Consider the following 21,413-nt stretch of genomic DNA (forward strand, 5'->3'; position numbering starts at 1 on the left):
CAATGATTTCTGAAGGACCATGTGACACTACTGGAGAAATGATGCTGAAAATTCACCTTTACATCACAGGAATTAATTAGGCTACATTTTAAAATTTATTAAAATAGAAAACAATGTTACTATTTTATTGTATTTTATGCAGTCTTGGTGAAAAAAAGAGAGACTTCATATAGGCTATTTACAAATATTTTTGAATGGTAGCGCATTAAACTTTGGTGTGCAACCCATCCCATCGATTCGAGTCATGGATTTCTCAAATTGTTGGACTTTTTGAAAAGACAGGCGCTATTAGAAAGTGACTTTTCATCTGGTCGATTATAAAAATTACATATACACATTGAAGGAGCAACTGCACAGCAACATACTGAAAACCTTTCACCTAAGCAACTGATCAGGAATGACCTGGCATTTATCCACAACACCCTAGCATCGTGACCATGACTTTTGCATGCAAACACAATTCAAATTTCATCCAGAAAATGTAAAACTCTAGTTAAAATCATGAAAGAGCACATATCATATAGTGGATCAAATACACAATCTCTAGAAAGAACAGAAACGCCTCAATATAATAGAGGCAGTCACTCCCCACATGCTCTTATTGGCAAACACACAGTCTTTCTTGGACACCACCCTATAAATGGTAAAGAATACACCCTGCATCACAAAGGTATCTGTGTTCTGGTTTGACATGTCCCTTATTAAAGCTGCTCTCATTTTCTTCAGCAACTTCTTATATAGCCTGAGGTCATAGTTACATTGAAAGCATGCCAGTCAAGATTCAATAGCAAATATTTTCCACTACTTCGCATACACAGTGAAATTTTGTCCATGATGAGCATTCACAGCTAAAGACAAAACCATTATCTCCACCGTGCATATTGACAGGCTTGAAGCAAAGCTTTGAATGTAAAACAACACTTCTGGTGCCAGTCCAAGGGGGTTCTGAAAGTTGGCAAAAACCCAGACCAATGCCAAAAGTTATATGTCCAGAGCCAATGAGCACGGGTGAAACTGTTACAAACCGTTGACCAACAAACAATTTGCTTCTCACGATCTGAGCGCAAAAAAAGGAGGGAGGGGGAGTTTACGTTCAAATTCAGGGTTGCCAGTCAATGAATTGTGGGATAGTTTAACAATTAACCTTCAGATCAAGGCACTGTATACAAAGAGAACAAGAACAGTGTGATAAATATAACTCTACTCAATAGAAAACTCTTATTTTGAATTGTAAAAATTTGAATGGTTCAGAAAGCGGTAAAAGCAGCCTTGGTGAGCATATTAAAAGACATATTATATGATCAAAAATAAGACAACATATGTTTTTAACATATGCTTTAACATCAAAATAAGTTAAGATTTTTTTTTTAGAAGTTACAAGATTCAACAAATTGTTTTAAAGTCAGTTTTAATGTAATGTAGGTTGAAATGACTTAAACATCCAAGTTGAAGTACTTAATTTAAGGCAGCAACTTATTTTTTTGTATAAGTGAAATATGCTAACATAAACATTACTGGGATGTTTTAACCCAAAAGGTTCCTAAACTACCTCTTAAAGTTAATTTTCACTACCATACTGAAGTCTACATAGCTGAAATAATTCAACACAAACATAAAAACACCAGACAAACCTGAAAACAAAAGAGTACTTCACACAGGACACAGCTTCAATAAATTTATACAGATAAAAAGACCAGTTCAGTCCCCTACCTGTCATTACTTTCAGTTGCAGCCATAGTCTGGTAATTTCCTGACAGAGCAGGGACACTCGGTTGAGTTCCATCCCGCTCAGAGTGCACCTTTCCCGGTCACCCTCCTGTCTCAGGTGCCTCTATCTCTGGGGCTTCATCCTCACTCAAGCAGCCGCGCATTACCCAGGCTAAACTGTCCGTCAACGCACTTCACATATCCTCATCTCCCAACAGACACGGACAGGCAGACACATGAACTCCACCGGCATCAGGTTACACCCCTCACACACACACACAATGTGCAGGTGGAAGCAAAAGATGGTGGAGTTAAAGGGAGAAAAAGCCCCAGGGCAATCGCTTAAACAAACCAGAACGCAATTCTGTAGCGACCTCTGTGTGTGTGTGTGTGTGTGTGTGTGTTTGGTTGGGGGGGGGGGGGGGGGGGGGAGGATAAGCTCTTACATACGCGCACACACACAGTCTCTAATCGTCCTGCCGCTAACAGGTTTGAGGGAGAGAGAGCGATGGGGGTACGAGAGCAGTTTTTCACTGTTTGTTACGCTGCCAGGGACCTGTGGATTAATAATAGACAGCCAATCAAAATCCTGGGGATGGACGGAGGGGCGGAGCACACAAATCACAGCTGTCTACATTTCTTCATCATCTATGATGATACTCTATTAAAGTGAATGAGAGAGAACGTTACTATATACATGCAATATGTTCATATTGCCATTACAGCAATTGGCACATTTAGTCAGCTTTACTCCATCCCTTTTAATGTTGTATTCTTTTTTTATTGTTTGTATGTAATATCATTATTTTATTTGTTTACTTAATTTGCACTATTGTTATTTTACTCCATTTTAAATACTGTTTCTGCCATCCACATAAAGAAAGATGGAAATTATTATAATAAAATTGAAGTAGAAAATTACTACATGAAAGTTAATTGCAAGAATGATTGAAGTAGTCTTACTTTTCATCTTGAATTTATCCATTTTTAATAGTTTTCAAATAGTAAACTTTTTGTTCACTATTTCAATTCATCATGAGCCCTTTTCAATAACTCTTGATTAATTAATGTTATCTTGTTATTTAACAAATATGTTTCCATAATATATTGGTAACAATTTACAGTATGGTCCTAATGTTAATGTATTAACTAACATTAACTATAAATGAGCAATGCATTTGATATAGTAGATATTTATTAATATTTGTTAACACATACAAATACAACTTAGTTCATGTTAGCTCATGCAGGTCCATTAAATCATATTAACAGATATAATTAAATGTTAACTAATCAATATATTAACCACCAATATTTTTGATAAATGTGCATTTTTATGTTTTTTTTTCTCTCACATATGGAGCTGCAGGGGTGCCACACACACAGTTCAACATCTTTTATATGAGAATACTGTCAGGGAGATCGGCAAGCCATCCATAAGCGCACAGTGAATGGCCCTGTATGTCTGTATTCACAAACAGCCTGGGAAAGAGACACACACACACACACACACACACACACACACACACACACACACACACACACACACACACACACATTTGTGGCTGGTGTCTGTGCAGAGAGAGTCTGCTGCTGTGAATTAAACAGCTCTATAGTTCTGCAAAGCCTTTGATAGAACTCAAAACCCTTCAGAAAGAGAGCGAGAGAGATTTAGATGCATTAAAAAAAGCTTTTTATGCTTATAAATTAGCAGAACAATAGCAAAGACTGCCAATGTTACAAAAGTAAAGCTTCACTAAATATATTCTCCAGTTTGAGTACTCTATTCTTAGAGCAATGTGGTGCCTTAAACAACGACACCGTGTCATGCATTTTATTGCGCTACATGCTATTTTCAGACAATATCACAGATAAGTTTACAGAAAGGTCAGTGCCGTCTGGGAAGGTATACTTTCACAGTAACTTTTGTGATATGCAATCTTCACCTCAAGGCTCTCTCATTGCCAGAAGGTCAAAGGCCACATACAACAGGAGCACCTTAAAATTGCAGGTCAAGTTCAGGCACTCTCGCTGGAAATCCCCTGGCTCTCTCCTCTTAGATCTTGTGTCCGTCTATATATACACACTCCATGCTCGTCTGAGACACTCACACTCTACAGATTATTTAAGAGAGTCTGGCTTTCACTTGTAGAAAGACAAACACAATGTCCCTTTCTGTGCCTTATCTGTAAGACTATGCCAGTGAGCTAGATCCTCTGGGCTTCAGTGTAAATAACAGTAAATCTACTTATAAACAGCGACGTTAAATATACTATAGTATAAAATAATTGTAGAGTGAATCCGAAGTGAAAAAGGGGATTGTTTTGTTGCTCAAGTGTCGAATTTAGTCTATATTTTAGAATATAATGAAGAATTATTATAATTAATAATAACAGATTATATATTAGAACACTCATTTTGTATATTTCGAAATAAATTATTCTTAAATTAACTCTAAAATTGCATAAACTAAAGAGGGTCTGATAATTATGTAGCAGTAATTAACTAAAACATACTTTTAAAAAACTTTTGTTTAATTGAAATTAGGCTGAAATGCACAAAACTTAAATTGAACAAAGATCAGAAAATTAGATTTGCCTCGGTAACTAACTGAAAAAAGTTGAAATGTTGAAGCACACAAATATCTAACTGGTAAACAAAATAAAACAAATCAATTAAACCTGAATAGCAAAAAAATATACAAAAATAACAAAAAATGTAATTCAAAAGAAAACTGATCATATAGAAATGTAAGCTAATTTAAAATATAATATTTTAAAAATATTCACGCTTCAGTGTAGACATTTAGTCGATAAGCACAGAGGGATTTCCCTGTTTTATGCGGAAGTGTATAAATAAACTGAAAGGAGAAATGAGCCCTCAATGTTTGTTCTCGGAGAGGAATCAAACTCAATTTACTGCCCTTCACACACCCCTTACTTTTAATCAAATAACTTCTCCATAACCCAAACATTATTGAAGGAGTAAATGGCACGTGTTTGGATTTGTTTGATCAATTATTCATTGAATTGTTCATGACTTATTCAAATTCTGCACCTCATATTATTCCAAACAATTGAATGAATGGATTGAATGTGAGAGCGATACAAATAAGTGAACACATTGTGTACGAACAGAAAATGAACTATCCTTATGATCAGTGTTTCTACAAAGCCTTTTTCTAATGTGGTTAGGAATTACTACAAAATTACTAGCCAACCGAGATGGCATTATACAATATCAGCTTACCAAACTGCATTATAAGCAGTTATATTAGCAATTTCTGAAGTTAAACAGCACTTATTCTTAACAAGGAATAATCTGCAAGCGGTTGAAATTGACCTGTGATGAGTCTGATCTCATATCTAGAGTAACTGTCTGCTGAACATGCAGTGGGATGGGAGTAAAAATAGACTCAAGGCCTATTGATTCAGATAAATGTAGAGTCTAGCAGGACAGGATACATATGGCTGTCCTTCATAATTCTACAGCACTGCAGAAGTTATAATGAGAAAAACCGAAGTCTGTTTCTGCAACTTTGGTCAGACATCCTGTTTCTGGCAGACTGGTCTCCCTGAGCCATTCTGCAGAAAATGAAACCGATACTTCATACATGCTATTGCTAAGATTTGATAGATTGTGTGTAAATTATGTAACACACTGTATCCAACAAATCCAGTGGTCAGAGGGAGGGAAGCGTCTGATGATGGATTAACTGACATTATATTTGCCCTTGTGAAGGTGACCAGCCCCTTTAATAAACATTATTAATCCTATATTACATTACAGGGAAACAATTAGAAGCCTCTGCAGCAAACATGAAGAACTTGAAAGGGATTGTCAAGTGCCAAATTCACTTTAAAAAAGGCATTTTAAATGGATAAAATGTGTTAAAAATGTATTTAAAAAAACCCCAAAAAACCACAAGCTCAACCTATAACCTTAATATCCTTAAAACATACCATACAATGATTTTTATTACTATTTTTTTTATTATTATTTTATTATTAGTAAGAAACATCTTATAGTATCTATATTAAAGTAAAATACTATATTTCATCAACATTCAGTATTTGTTTTAATTAATTATTTTTTAAAAATTGTTACCTTATTCAGTGAAAAACAGTTAATTGGCTGTAAATAGTTCAAACTGATTGACGTAAACATTAAATCAATCAATGAAAACAATATTAATATCCATAACATTTATAGTTAGGCTTTTAAAATGAATTTAAATCATTAGTTTTAACCTTACCATTTATTATCATTATTGGTATTTATTATTACTATTGGTATTATTGTTTATTATAAATATATTACTATTAAAATTTCTACAGTTAACCTGATTCCTGACTCCTAGTTTATTTGTCTTTATTGTGGCATTTCAGGTGCATGTTTAAGAACTTCTTTTAAACAAACTCGTGTTCATTTGAGTCACAAGGGAGGGATGCATTTTTTACTGAGAGCCACATTTAGGAAAGCACATGATTCGTCGTATCTTAGGAGGAAATCGTCTTTCATAATAGATGTTTTCCTGTAATTCTTGTATTGCTGTAGAAATATATATACCTGCCCCCCCCCCCCCCACCCCACCCCACCCCACACTGATCCACAGCCAGATTTCTCCACTCGACCTGCATCTAAAGCAGTTCAAGGCAGAAGGCTTTAAAAAAACTAAATTTCATTAGCAGCTTTAGGGAACAATCCTTTACAGTCAATCAGCAGATTTGAGGGAAACAAATGCTGGTGTGAGCATATGACTGCATATTTACCAGAAAGTGGGAATTTTCAAATCACTCGAGAATAAGTGCGCAACTCATCTCAGCTCAACACAATGATCATCCGACACATTAAAACATCCTATCAGATGATGTCGCTGGCAAATGTCAGACACACACAAACACACACGGGCGCACACACACACACACGCGGCTGGTAATGTGATCAGCCTCATGCAGTCTGTGGTGGCTATTTGCATGGGTTTGGTCACAGAAGCACATCTAAAGATCAAACAGCAACCAATCAAATCCTCAGTTCAATGACAATACAACAAAGATCAGATTCATGAGATAAACAAGTTTGGAATCACGTGCCTGTTGACACGCATACAGTAGATGTTAGTCTGGGGATAGTAAGTAAATAAAATGTGCAGAGCAATTGAAAAAGAATTGCACACTCTTACACATCTGTCATTACAACAATAAACTAGATACTTTTGGTAACACTTTACAGTAAGCTCCAGTTTGTTAACATTAGTTAATGCAAAAACTATTTATTTACCATTGTTAATATTAGTTAATAAAAATGTTCATGTTAGTTAACAGCGCATTAGGTGGTGTGACATTTCCGAAACACGCTCGAAGCGATTATCCAATCAGAACACACTGGTCCAGCCGACCAATCAGAGCACATTGAGCTTTTCAGAAGATGCGGCTTCAGACAGGAACAAAACGAGGCGTTACTGACAGACTGGGTAAAGAGGTGCTGCAACAACTGCAAATACGTGAAAAATAAGCTTGAAAGACTTGATTCCAGATTTGAAACCACTGCCGCTTCAAACTATTCTAGTACACCCCCAAAAAAATGAAAAGGAGCATAATAGGTCCCCTTTAACAAATGAAACCTTATTCTAAAATGTTACCATATACTTTTTATTGCCAAAATGGTCCGAAAAACCCAGATAAACCAATTTTGCTTGCTCTTTCGATCACCAACCCTATAATGAAAGAGGAAACAAGCTTAAATAAGCCCAAAAGACAAAAGTTAGTTTTCCGTCAAGCACCTGCAAAAAAAACAACAACCATATTGTAAGTCCCAGGAACACACAGAGACATGAATGCAACACCGTCCACGGCTCCACAGGATATTACTATGACAACATGTCTGGTGTATAACAAAACAACAAACATCAACAACAAGGATGCAGGAACTCTCCTCTTCAGGCTCTGAAGCTACAAGGAGAGAGTGGAATTTCCTTTTTATAATTAAAGTAAAATCCCAAAGATGAGGAGAAAAGCAATGAAATGCTCTGTCATAAGATCAGGCATTTCCTTTGAATAACATACTAAGTAGTTTACCAACGAGATTATGCTTTCTCTTATTTCATCTAAATGTTTCACTTGTTTTTGATTCATTCTATCTCCGGACATTTTGTCATGCCAGTGGGACAATCTCCCATCATTATCCTACATCAGTGTCGACAGTCGTCATGTTCTCTGGCCTGTGGGGGGGGATAGACGACCGTTAGCAGTAGCGGTTAGCTATACTCGGGGGACACTCATGTCACCACACCCCCTTATCGTCCAGATTTAATCGGCACAGACACTGGAACCGAATCACAGTCTGTTTAGGCCTCTGCTTCATCCTCCATTCCCTGTCTGGAGTATCCATGCTTACTGTTGGCTGTTGAAATGTATACAGTTTTACCAAACAGGAAGACTTTAACAAATACTGTGTGTGTGTTTATATGTCTGATTTTTCTAAACCTGGAAAACTTTAGGAATCCATGACAAATTTTAATTGTCATAATTTGCTTACTCTCATGTCATTCTAAACCTTTATGACTTGCTTTCTTCTGCGGAACAGAAAAGAAGATATTATGAAGAGAATCTCAGTGTGTTAGTCTCCAATCAAAGTCAATGGGGTCCAAAATATCTTCTTTTGTGTTCGCAGAAGAAATTCAGTAAATTATGACAATTTGTTTGGGTAAACAAAATTTCTTATTTCACATGTAAAAATGGGCATAATTAAATGAATTTAAGAATAACAGAAGTCCACACATGGAGATCTCCAAATAAAAGATGGGAAAGAAATGGGTAAAAATTGCCCTACAATTAATAATATTTATAGGGTGTTTAGGTATGCAAAAAGACTGGGTTGTTAAATTTTTTTTTTAAAAAATACAGATATAAATATTGATCATCATTACAAGAAAACCAAGTTTTTTTTTACTTAATATCATTCAACTGTAATAGTCATAATTTCAGACCAACTTATAAGATAATAAGAGGATAATATTTACCTCACACTTATGAGGAAAACCCCAGAGCAAATGCAGAAAAAATTAGCAGCTGATCGTGGCAAAATGTTGGTTCATCAACCACATGCAACTCTGCGTAACACAAACATCATGCAACCCAACAATAACGAGAGGAAAAATCTTTTAATGGTTTCCTCTAAAATGACTGAATAACTTTCATGCCTCTAAACACATTCATGCAAACAGTGAATGTCTGTCTCTGAAAAATGAAAGCCTAAGTGTACACACACACACACACACACACACACACACACACACACACACACACACACACACACACACACACACACACACACACACACACACACACGTATGAATTCTGTAAGAGTAGCAACTATACGGAGGCCAGTGGCTCTAATACATACTGACAGCAAAGCCAAAGGGGAGATGGTCATAAAGTCAATGAAAAATTATGACGAGAGAAGATAATGGGGGCAGTGGTCGGTAGATTTCTGCAGATTTAAAAAACATGCAATTCAATTTTTGTTTAAAAAAAACACTTTTGCCAATTTAATGCTTTCAGCTATAGCCATGTATAGATTGAATGATAGAATATATACATATATATTTGTGTGTATATATAAATTATAATGATGAGTGATATACCCAGACAAATCTACGGACAGACGGATGGATATTATTTAATTATCATTCAATCTATTAATTCTCTACATAGTTCATAGCTTTAATGCTCATATTTGAGTCAGCTTTTAATCTGTCAGTGCTGGTGTCTGAATACAGTAAATCCCACGCAATAAGAGATTTGCTTGAGTACATACACTACTACAACACTGGCTGTTTCGAGAAAACAAGTATTGCTGAGTATATATGAACTCAGAGAGGGCAGACGTTTACTCAGAGCAAACAAATATGAGAAAAAAGGCTGATGGCTCAAACACTGACAGTTAAATCAAAAAGAAAAGGTCACAAGGCTACAATGCATTGATTATATAATTGACTATAATGTATAGTGGATTAGTAGTGATCTGTATCACAGATACATGTCTTGAAATGGTACAAAACCAACTTTTGGAACACAATTCAATCAGGGATTTATGGTCTTGTATAAGCATAGCTGCAGCTCTCTACAAAGTGTGTTTATTGGCCGTTTGTTACTGCACTGCCTGTGCTCCCATGAGAGATGATTCCATAGCTTCAGTCTCTGGTGATCAGCAGTACAAATTAATGCACGTGCACACAGCTTTCTCACCCAAGCCTGAATGGCTTAAACTGGATGCTCAGAGCCAAAATGGCCGACTCTTTTTCACCTAGGTTGATTATCAGAAGCTTCATAAACCAGGTGAGCTGATCCAAAATAAACAGTGTACACCAAACCTAGAGTAGTTCCAGATCAACCCTCCCTTCTGAAATGTGTCCTCATAACACTATAAGCAAACCTCACCAACCCCATAGGCAAATAAAGACATGCTCTTGACTTGTATCCTCTTACCGCTTCAGTGGATCATGTGTGTTACAGTCTTTCCTTGTTTGATGTGTGTTGTCGTGGTGTTATCCCAAAGCAAAGGTTATGCAAAACACTCAAGCAGCACAGAGACAGACAGGCAGAGAAGCCCATGCTGGAAGAACCACACCCACACAGGTGAATCTAATTACAATATCCTGTCTACAAATGGGTACGGAAAACTTAGCTATAACCAAACTAAAAACACGTTATTTCTTATAAATTCTGGTTGACCTAGTAAGTTTTAAAGGAACAGTTGACCCAATTTTTTTGTCATTTAGGCTACATGTCATTTCAATTCCATATGCTGTTGGAACACTGAAAACATTTTGGACACTGGAAGAATTGCCTTTCAGGAGAGTCACCAGGGGCTGTCAAGCTCCAAAGAAGCTCATAAATCGACTATCAAAAATGTATAATGCTGCGTTATTGCCATCAAAAAGACATTGGTTGTCACATGTGTGGTAACCATGTGACGTTTCATTTTAATATTCTGGAAACAAATGAGAGCTTTAGGGGAGGGTCAAATGGGGGCAGTGACTATCAGAGGACTTGGAATAAGTGATGTAATTTTGTGTTTATTTTGTCCTTTTTTGGAGCTTGACAGACCAAGGTTACCATGTTATTGTTTACTAACACTAAATCTAAAACTTTTCATTTCTTGTTAATCGAAATAAAGCTGCAATAAAATAAAATATTAGATGGAAAAACTTTAAAAATGTTTTTTAAACATTAACACTTAATATTAAAAACTTTTTTTTTAAAGTTGAAGTACTAAAATTACTCAAATAAAATACATTTAAATATAAAAAAATGAATTAAAAGGACAAAAGTACATAACAAATGTAATTTTGTTTTTAAATAAAAGTAAAATATAAAAATAAAAGCTCATTTAAAATAGTTTAAAAAATACTGTAAGAGTAAATCATTAATACTGTAACAGTATATCATTAATACTATAACACTGTTGCTTAAAATGGAGCATTGTGGTAAAATCTATAAAAATAAAGTTTTTTTAAACATGTAAAGCATATTATAGCAGCATACTGGATTGGAACAACATGAGGATTAGTAAATAAATAATTGCATTTATTTTTAGGTAACTAATTTCCTGTAGGTGAAATACATTCAGCTTGTTAAACCTGCATATCATCACACAAAAATACGGATACTAGCACATATTCAAATGACGGATGCATGATCATACTAAAAACATCCCATGACACATCACTACCAACAACATCATGCATCATAATACAAGTGCTGGGAAAAACAACAAAGTGCCACACAAACACTTCTCATATTCTCAGCACATGACATAAGAGGAACTTACAGATCAGCTCATCGCAGGACACAATGAACCTGTAGAAACGTTCCATTTCCTCTAAAGGGATCTTCACCAAGCTCCTGCAGTTCTCCGGGGGCCGGAGCTGCGTCCCAGTCTCCTCCATCAGTATCATTTCTCAATCTGCCCTGCTGTTCTTACCTTCCTCAGTCATTCTCTCTTTTACTGTCACATCCTGTCCTGTCCTCCCATTGCAAATATCCCCTCCCTGAATCTGTCTCTCCCTCTCTGAGACGCTGTGTTTCTCTCTCAGGTGTGAGTGCTTCAGTCAGGAACGTGACACTGTTTAATAATCACGCCCATGTAAAACACAGGTAACGCCCCACAACAAAGCCATTCTGCACACGCATTTGATCACAAACACACTACACATCTCTCTTATCTGTGATTTGAGATGCAATGTCATATACATTTGCATTATCATCAGACTTTCAATAAAACACAAAAGAATATTTTTGGTTGCAGTTTACACTACACTGTTTTTATCTAAAAACTTTGTACGCGTATAGGCCATTCTTTTACACGACAATGGCGTTTTGGGGACCTGAAAAAGCTTTTGCAAGATTTTGAAAACGATACGGTTATCGTCTCCGTGTAAACTACGAAAAAGAATTTGTTAAAACAGTGGCGTCATGCGCGTGGGTATTACGTGTTCAGTCTTTAGGCGCGCAGCGTTTAAATGGACAAATGAGGATCTGTCAACAAATAACTAAAAATAATCAAATTAATATGTGGATAGATTTGATAGTTTGAGATCTCTTCTAAAACTCTAAAGGAGATTACTGAGGTATTTTTCTCACTTGAAATATAGTATCAGTTTTTTTCTCTAAAAATAATACAGTAAAAATCTGTTTAAAAAAATCATACAGTAAAAAAAAACTGTAAAATTGGTTAAGTTCCCACATTCCATGTAATTTTTAAGTCAAATACTGTTAAACATGTACAGTTTTTTTAAGTGAAATTAATTGACCGTAAGCAATTTAAATCTTTAAAACCAGAAATTTTGCTACCATATTTTTTTTTACAGTAAAGTTCTTGCAACCACAGCTGCCATTTTTAAAGTTATTTTATTATTTAAAACGTATTAGTTGTTTTGTATGTAAAGTTATGCATTCAAATTTCAGCATGTCAGAATACTTCTCATAGCCTCAGAAGTGATGGCATTTAGACATTTAGACAGAAGTCTCGGAGGTGAACCAAACACATTTACCTGATCGTGGACTCTGCGTGTACCTGGTTTGTGTCCTCCCAGGTCTGTGAAGGAAACAGCACACCGTTTCCATTTCTGGCTATAAGGATTTACTTCTCCCAGCAAACACAGACACACACGTAAAAGGACTCAGCACCACTTCACGACTTTAACCGCTGTCCGCTATACTTTGACCTCGCGCAAACCGCTCAAACCTGCAGCTGAGGTTAACCATTACCAGACACCATTACAACATACAGCAGGTTGCAGAACTCCATGTGGCTATGATTTATACAAAGAAAAGTAGAGCAAAATAGGTCAGATCATCAAATATATATCAAACGTATATCTCAAAGTAAGAGCAAAAAAAAAAAAAAAAACCATAAAATTTTTTTTATTTACTTGAAATAGAAAATAAATGTTAACTGAAATAAAATGAAATCTTAGGATTATTTTATTTTAGCTAGTTGCCAGGGCAGCATTTCTCCTTTCATTTAGTTTAACTTAAACTGAAATAAAAATTAAACTATATAGAAACAACATTTAACTATTAAAAAACAACAAAAACACAACAAAATTGCTAAAAATAGAAATGGAAATTTTAATAAATATAAAAACTAATAATTCAAATTCAAAATATTATTAAAAATGTTAACTGTGTCCCAAAAATGGTACTAAAATAACACGCATAAGCAATTGTTATAGTGACGCTTGCCTTAAAAGGATAATACACACAGGCAATAACTGGAAAATTGGACAAATGGTGCCTGATGGGGTGTATAAACTTCATAATCTAATAATAAAAGGCTTTGAAGACTATATGCTAAAGCCGGCCTGAAAACAGTCAAAAAAGATGTGGAGTCTGAATATGACAAATAATGAAGTTCAAAATAAACTCATCTGCATAGCGCTGATACGGAACAAAAGTGTGTGACAACATCACAAGGATGCTAGGAGTCGTTTCATATTAAACACACAGAAAGTCAAACATCAAAGAGCAAATACACACACAGACACACCGAGACTTAAGCGGCATCCTATTAAGAGCAAGAAGCAGACAGAGAAGCTTAAGATCAGATTTACTCACATTTCAGGATGTCAGACATCTGTTCCCCAGTACAGATAAACTGTCCTTGCCAATGCCTTGCCTTTGAGTGTGTATTCCCTTAGTCTGTCCACTGTATTCTGTATTCAAAGCAATGAACTTCTTCAGTTTGTTACGAGTTGGTATGTGTGTGATTATTTTTTTGAGAAGTTGAGAAGATGTGCTATCTGACAATATTTATACGTTTCTTGTGCCATGCGTGTTCCCTAAATATGCCAGTTCAGCTCTGCGCTGAGACGCATTGGTTTACTGTGAAAACAAAACTTTTAGCACAGAGTGTCTGAGCGAGAGAGAGAGAGAGAGAGAGGATGTGTCAATGTGTTCTGGGCAATGGGCCATCCACATGCATCTCAATGATGAGAGAGAAATCCCACAAGGAAACCACCTTTCAACTTCACACACACACACACACACACACACACACAAATAAATGGACAAATATTCACTTAAATTGGCCCTAAAAATAATATGACAATTCAAATGTATACATTTCCTTTCATCAGACCTTTTGGGGTCGCAGTATGTTTAAGAAATACTTCATTCATTCTGTTCATCATTTACTCATCCTCATGCCACTCCATACCTGTGTGGCTTTCTTTTTAAAAGGAGATATTTTAAAGAATGTGCATGTTGATCATTTCCATTCAAATATAATCAATAAAAACTGGAGCTTTCAGGCTTCAGTGCCTTAAATTTCAAACTTAAATGCTTCATATTTGAAGTCTGAAAGCTTCCGTTCTCATTCATTGAAACTGCATGAAAAAGTTCAATTGGTATATTCTTCAAAAATTCTGCAGTTGCACAGAAGAAAGTCATATGAGTTGGGAATGATATGAGGGTGAGTAAATGGCAGAAGTTTCATTTTCCCCTGAACTATTCCTATAAAAAGAAGGTCACAAAGCGAATGACTCACAAACTAACAGACTCGGTCAGCAATTTCCATCCTGTTTCCTCAGCGAAACCATCTGAAAGCAGCTACACCACACATGCACACACTGATATTCTGTTCTCTCACCGTTCCAGTCCCTCCAGGAGCTCTTGCGGCTGAAGGTTGTGAAAGGAGAGAAGGGGACTCCCTGTAAGACTGTAGCCGATAGGTTGTAGAGGAGCTGGGTCAGACGGGACAGGATCCGCTGTGGGGCGTCCTGGCCCTCCTGAAGAAACTCGTGCAGAGACATTTAAACTGGTCCCTAAACCAGTCTCAACAGGTCTCGGCTCGGCCTGAACCGGCCCAAAACCAATTCAGATTGATCCACATTCGGTCCAATGCTAAAACAGTCCTGGAATCTGAACTAAGCGAGATCGATAAAATCCCAAGGCAGGACGATCTGATCCAAGAGAATGCCGGGAAGACTACAGCAGTCCGGGTCTCAGAGGGGTTCCTCTGTCAGATGGGACCCGCAGAGAGACGCATTTCGGACCTCCTGTTTGTAAGGAAACAACCCCGGCATTCATGCAGGCTGTCGCAATAAACACACATATTCTTGCAGAGGAGAGAAGAAGAGTGGAAGAGAGGGGAGGGAGAGTTTTAGCACAAATCCCCTTCTGCTCTGCTAATTACACACGGACACACACACACACAATCACACACACACACAATCATACGTAGACTCTTAATCTCCAGCATTCTTGTGCGCCACTTAGGGGACAAACCGACTAACTTTCTCTAAACAGAAACAAAACCTCTAAATGATTTTGAACCTTTTCAAAACATATGCTCTACAAACTGACAAACAAATCATTCTTAAATACCAAATCTGAGAGTTAATTGTGGTACAAGAAATGAGAGAGGAAGTCGACTTATCAGCTTGTGATATAGTAAGATGTATAGGTGAGTGTGTGTTCACTTCTGGGAACAAATCTGACCAGAAGTAAGCTAAACCTGACAAAAGATAGATAGATAGATAGATAGATAGATAGATAGATAGATAGATAGATAGATAGATAGATAGATAGATGGATAGATAGATCTCTCGCTCTCTCTCTGTTTCTCTCTTTGCTCTGATTCTCTCCCTCTTTCACCCTTGTCACTGTCTTCAGAGAACACCGAGAAAAGAGGAGAGAGAGAGAACCCTCCTGCCAAGGTTTGGGCAAAGGGCTCCACAGCATGTAATTTAGGCCTCTAGTTTTCATCCTATTACCACGGTGGAAGTAACCCTACAGAAGAAAACACCATCCTCTTGAAAGACAACAGAACCCGTTACCACAGCAACCCTCAGACACTCTACAGTATTTAGAGCCAATAAATACAGAGATAATAGAGGTAAAAGTGTATAAATGATGACGTAATATCATAAAACATTACAGATTAAAGGCTGTTAGTATTGTATTTTACGCTTCGCCTTGTGGCTAACCTGAGCTGGAACATTAACGCTTTTTAGAGCCAATCAAAAATAATGTCACTGGTAAAACATATACCGTACTATAAAACAAAAACTAGATTGATGATTTGATGTTGGCTTGACAAGCTAAAAGCTTGAGATTTGAAGGTTGTACTGTCAGATAGACAGAAAGTAAGTCAGATGAATTGAGGAAAATAAAATAAAATCTCAAACAGACCATTAGTCTTCCAAGAAACCACCTAAAAACCAGTTCTGTCCCTAAAATCCTTTTGAAACCCAATTGGGGAGACCTCATAAGATCACTGAGAAATCATATCAGACCTCCCATTATGAAAATGAACCATGGTTTTATTATGGTAAAAGTGAAGTAACCATGTTTTTTGGCGGATTGAATATCATTTGTATAACCACAGTTTTACTACAAATACCATGGTAAATTTGTGGTTACCATGGTTTAACTATATCAACCATGTTTTTTTGGTTTTATCTGTAGGAAAGCCATGGTTAAATTACAAGTTTCTAGGCATTGCCAGATGTAGCCAACATGTTTTATTGTTGCTAACCTGTTTCTAGCATTCTTTAGCATTTTCCTAACATGTTGCTAGGATGTTTTAGCATCATGTTAGTACGATGCTAGCATGCCTTATCCCAGGAATAATAGTGAATTTATAATGGTTACTTTACTGAAATGAGAAATCCTCGATGACGTATGTCGCCGACAAATTCGACCTTAGAAGGACGCAGCTTTCAAAATGAGACCAAGCTATTGCTAGCATGTTGCTATTATGTTTTAATGTATTGCTAGCATAATTTAGCACATTGTTTGGACGTTGCTAGCATGTTCCTCACATATTTTTGCATGTGTATAGCATACCGAGTCAGATCATCCTGAAGGTCTATTCCGAGTGTGGACGAGCTCTAGGACGAATTACTGTTTAGGTGTAATTTAATACGGCTAAATAGATGAGCTTTGTCAAGCCAACATAATTATAAGCAATATATATGTTGCTTTCAATAGAGAAAGATGCATTTGCTTCAGTTGTGTCACTGAACTGTGTATAGCTGTGTGTAGCATTCAATCAAAAATAAAAATACATTTAGACAGTAATTACAAATCAGATCTGTGATCACTTCCTAATCTAACTGTCACTGTGCGGGGAGATTTAATAAGCTAGATTTGCACATTTACAGTGCAGACGTTGTCTCGTGTGTGAGTGTGTGACAGAGAAATTATGAATATGAGCAGACAGCAGTGGGCCAGCATTAACTCTTTGGCTAGGCAAATAATACACACTAGTTCCTCTTGAAATTTTTTAAGGCACAAAATGGTGCAGCCGAGAAACATAGGTCAACATAGTGGACAAAACTGCTAGCGTGGTCACACTCAAACACAAGCATATTCCAAGTCGGCATTTCAACATTTGTTGATGGGTGAATCAACTTTTGAATCAATTTTGCAAATTGAATCAATGGTTGATGTATCGCAACATTGGGTTGGTGGGGGTTTTCCATTTACTTCCTGTTTTTATACTGACCTAATGATATTTTCTATCCCTTAGCGCTAAACATATAACTTCACAATAATCTTTCTGTATTTTTAGATTTCCATAAAGACACAAAAATGTTTACTGCTGTTTGGTCCGCACAATACTTGGAATCATTTGTTTTTTTTTCTTTTAAAAACATTGTGACCACAGCTGGAAACTTATACTCACTCCGATTCATTTAAAACAAAATAAAAGTCTAATAAATGAATGCTACCTCTGCTGGTTATATTATAACTGGGAAGAAATTTAACTAATGATAACTACTTTTGTAGAGCTTCAGCAAATAAGTGAGTGTGGGAACATGCACAGGTTGAGTGTGAATGTGAGTTCACCACAGTGTAAACAGTAACATGTATCTTTATAGCCTACACCAGAACACCAAAGGCCAAACCTCTTGACTAAAGGATGACCTATTTATAGACATATAATATTTTTGAAAGACCATGAATGTGAGACAGGGTTTACTACGCTTTGTGTGTTTGCTGCTTCATTGTGCCGGTGTGTGTTTTCAGCTCACTGCCAGTGGCCGACTGCTCAGATGTAGGGAAATAGGACAAACCGAATTCCCCAGAGAATGAGAGGAAGAAGACATCATAAAAACACTGATAGGGTTACTCATCACAGACATAAATGAGAAAGAGCAAGAGAGAATCTACAATTCCAATTTGTAATTTAAAATTTAAATTCAAATTCAAAATTCACATTTAAAATTTGCGCATCACTCCAGGTCAGTCCGTGTATGTTGCATTAATCAGTTTTTTATTTAATACTGAAAGCAGAAATATGAGAATGCCATGCCTTTTTAAAAAACAAGAAGCTTAGTTTTATGCTTTAAATATCCGTGCAACTATAGCAGCGGATGACTTATTCTTTTACATGGAACTGCGGAGGAACTGATGAAGGACGGGTTTGATCGTTGGTCGACCAATCAGTGGAAAGGGGCATATCATGCCTGTCTTACATTTGGAAATAGAATATTCAAGCTGTTTATCCATTTTCTATCCCTGTACGTAAACATTTTAAAAATCAACCTGAATTCATGCTTTTTTGAAAAAACAAAAAAGGCACCATTTTCTCATTCTTCTGCTTTCAATATATATATATTCGATTTTTTGACATTTGAACTAGACATTTAGTATGTTGCATTCATTTGTTTTATATATATATATATATAAAACAAATGAATGCAACATACTAAATGTCTAGTTCAAATGTCAAAAAATCGAATTCCAATCCCAAATTCCAATTTTATATTCTAATTGAAATTCAAATTTTAAAAATTTAATTAGGAATGTTGAAAAGTTCATTCAGACTTCAAAATTCAAATTCAAAAAGTGATGCCAAATAAGTGATGCCAATCAACAGCAACAATTTTGAGCAACGAAACATAATAAAGGTCTAAACAGTACAGCTGTTGTGGTTTCACAAGTTGGAAGGAATCGTTTATACAGAGGTAAAAATCAATAATACTCGTTCCCAGCAAATATTTACTAAAGCAAAGACAAACAGAAGCTGCAAACAACCTTGAGCTACAGTTCCCATCTTTCTCCCAATACCACTGATTCACACACACACACACACACACACACACACACACACACACACACACACACACACGCACACGCACGCACACGCACACACAGCTCCTCCTACCGATTTTCTGTACGATAACAGTGAGTCGTCTGATGAGCTCTTCCAGAGAGTCCTCTCCTATCTTCACCCATAGGATCATGATGAGCAGGACAGAGAATCAGGAGCAGCGGAGGCACTGCTGCTCAGGAAGAAGGATTCTGAAGAGGGGAGAGCTCGCTGCTTAGACCAGCCCTGCTGCAGGAGAGAGAGAGAGAGAGAGAGAGAGAGAGAGAGAGAGAGAGAGAGAGAGAGAGAGAGAGAGAGAGAGAGAGAGAAAGGTGCCTCAGCAAAGAGGCAAGGATGAGACAGCAACACACTGACACACATACACACACTCACGCTCTGCATTAGTCATGCAGAGTCAACACACACACACACACACACACACACACACACACACACACACACACACACACACACACACACACACACACACACACACACACACTAATAACAAATCAAATCTGATAGGACTGCAGTCATCTCAGGGCAGTGCTTTATAAACCATCATTAAGGTGATGAAAGGACATTTGGGTTTATTCTGGGTTAATTCAATTTTGTTGATTCTAGTATGTTGTGAGCATATTTTCATGAATATTAAATGGCTCACATCCTTTCCTACTGTTTAAAGCAAATATCTGCACACATGTAGTTCAAAGAACCATGGATGAGTTTAGTTGTGCATTACCTGTATCATAACGCAGGTTTACCTCGAGAGTAGCCCAGATATTATCTGTAGTTTTGAAACATGGCGACATCTTGTGTTCGAGAAGCAGGATTACAAGATGCATGACGTTGGCGTTTCCGTGGAGAGGAGAGGGTCATTATTGCAAAATAAACCACGATATATCCGTCGCTTAGAGCTAAACGTAACACTGGTGCATTTATTTTCTTGCCCACATACCAAGAAACTTTGGAGCAAGTGTCTCAATTTATTGTTGTCCATATTTACCCTCAATTTGCTTTGCGGTGGGAAAATGTATTGTTTGGATTCCCTCAACATGACAAAAAAATTATGTTCACAGTATTATGTGATTAATTTGCTTATTATTTTAACAAAATTTTATTTGCACAAGTAGGCTACAAATTCTTAAAAAGGAAACCAAGCTTCCTGGAGCTTGCTGCTAACATTAAGCACTATGTTATCTCAATATCTGAGTGTACAAACAAAAAAGCTGTTACATCATATGACCTACAAGATATTTATTATAATTATTTTTTTATTTATTTAAAAACTTTCTTCTTTTGCCTTTGTTTACATTATACTTTGTTTTGATAACCCCTTGACCTCCCTGGCTTATTTGTGATTTGTCCATTGACTTTATTGATGTACAGAAGATGTTGTTTTCCTGCTGTATGTCCTAATTTTGAATAAAGTAGAATATAAACAAATAAATAAAAAAAGCTAGGTGTGAGAAAAAAAATGATCGGCCGCTTATGATGCGACCACTTACCAAATAAATAAATGCATATAAAATATTAACTTGTTTTGAAATTGTTTAATCTTACTTGTAGATTAGCCATAAACTTAGTTAAGAAAAATACAGTTACAGCTTTCCAATCGGCCTAGCAACAAGATGAACACTGCAATATTAATACTATTATTAATCTGCAATCCAAGTTAGTTTATATTTGAACTAGTGAGTATATTTAGCTACAATGTGTCTAATATCTGATACACTAACAAAAGGGCGCAACTCCCCTTAAGAAATATGCAAATTAGCACCGTTCGCCATCTCAGAGTCAGACAGTTGCCTTCTAACAATCAGCATCCTTAGAAACGCTTTGAACAACTCGGAAAGTCAGTGGAGAAAGGCATTCATCAACATCGTAATGTACATCACATACATAACTCACCCGCTATATTGCTAAATGTACACGATTTTTCATATCAAAAGAAAGATATAGCGATACCTGGCTTCTCTTGAGACTCCCCTGCTTCCCGCCCGCACGTACCTTGACTTGATTGGTTACAATTTAGAACATGTCTATGACGTAGAATTATGGTGATTTCAAACTGTAATCTTTTTTTCACTGCAGTTTTA

The 21,413-nt window shown here is 36.5% G+C and overlaps 1 protein-coding gene across 20 annotated transcripts in view; it reads right to left on the reverse strand.

The window, feature by feature from the left end:
- The window catches only part of mcf2la (mcf.2 cell line derived transforming sequence-like a), a 67,286-nt gene extending 47,768 nt beyond the window's left edge, over nucleotides 1-19,518 (reverse strand). For 6 of the 20 annotated variants that reach the window (XM_077246306.1, XM_077246304.1, XM_077246301.1 and 3 more), the window contains exon 1: nucleotides 14,863-15,121. In XM_077246306.1, the coding sequence (XP_077102421.1) occupies nucleotides 14,863-15,025 (163 nt within the window). In that variant the 5' untranslated portion in view covers nucleotides 15,026-15,121. Of the gene's footprint in view, nucleotides 1-1,710; nucleotides 2,076-11,541; nucleotides 11,710-12,763; nucleotides 12,815-13,829; nucleotides 13,971-14,862; nucleotides 15,124-19,389 lie in introns of those variants that run through there. The other 14 variants (XM_077246291.1, XM_077246292.1, XM_077246308.1 and 11 more) reach the window with 11 other exon arrangements.
- Nucleotides 19,519-21,413: the final 1,895 nt, after the last annotated feature.

This window comes from Siphateles boraxobius, unplaced genomic scaffold (genome assembly GCF_051911475.1).
Source record: "Siphateles boraxobius isolate OS27281-9 unplaced genomic scaffold, OSU_SipBor_1 29, whole genome shotgun sequence".
Classification (NCBI taxonomy): Eukaryota; Metazoa; Chordata; class Actinopteri; order Cypriniformes; family Leuciscidae; genus Siphateles; species Siphateles boraxobius.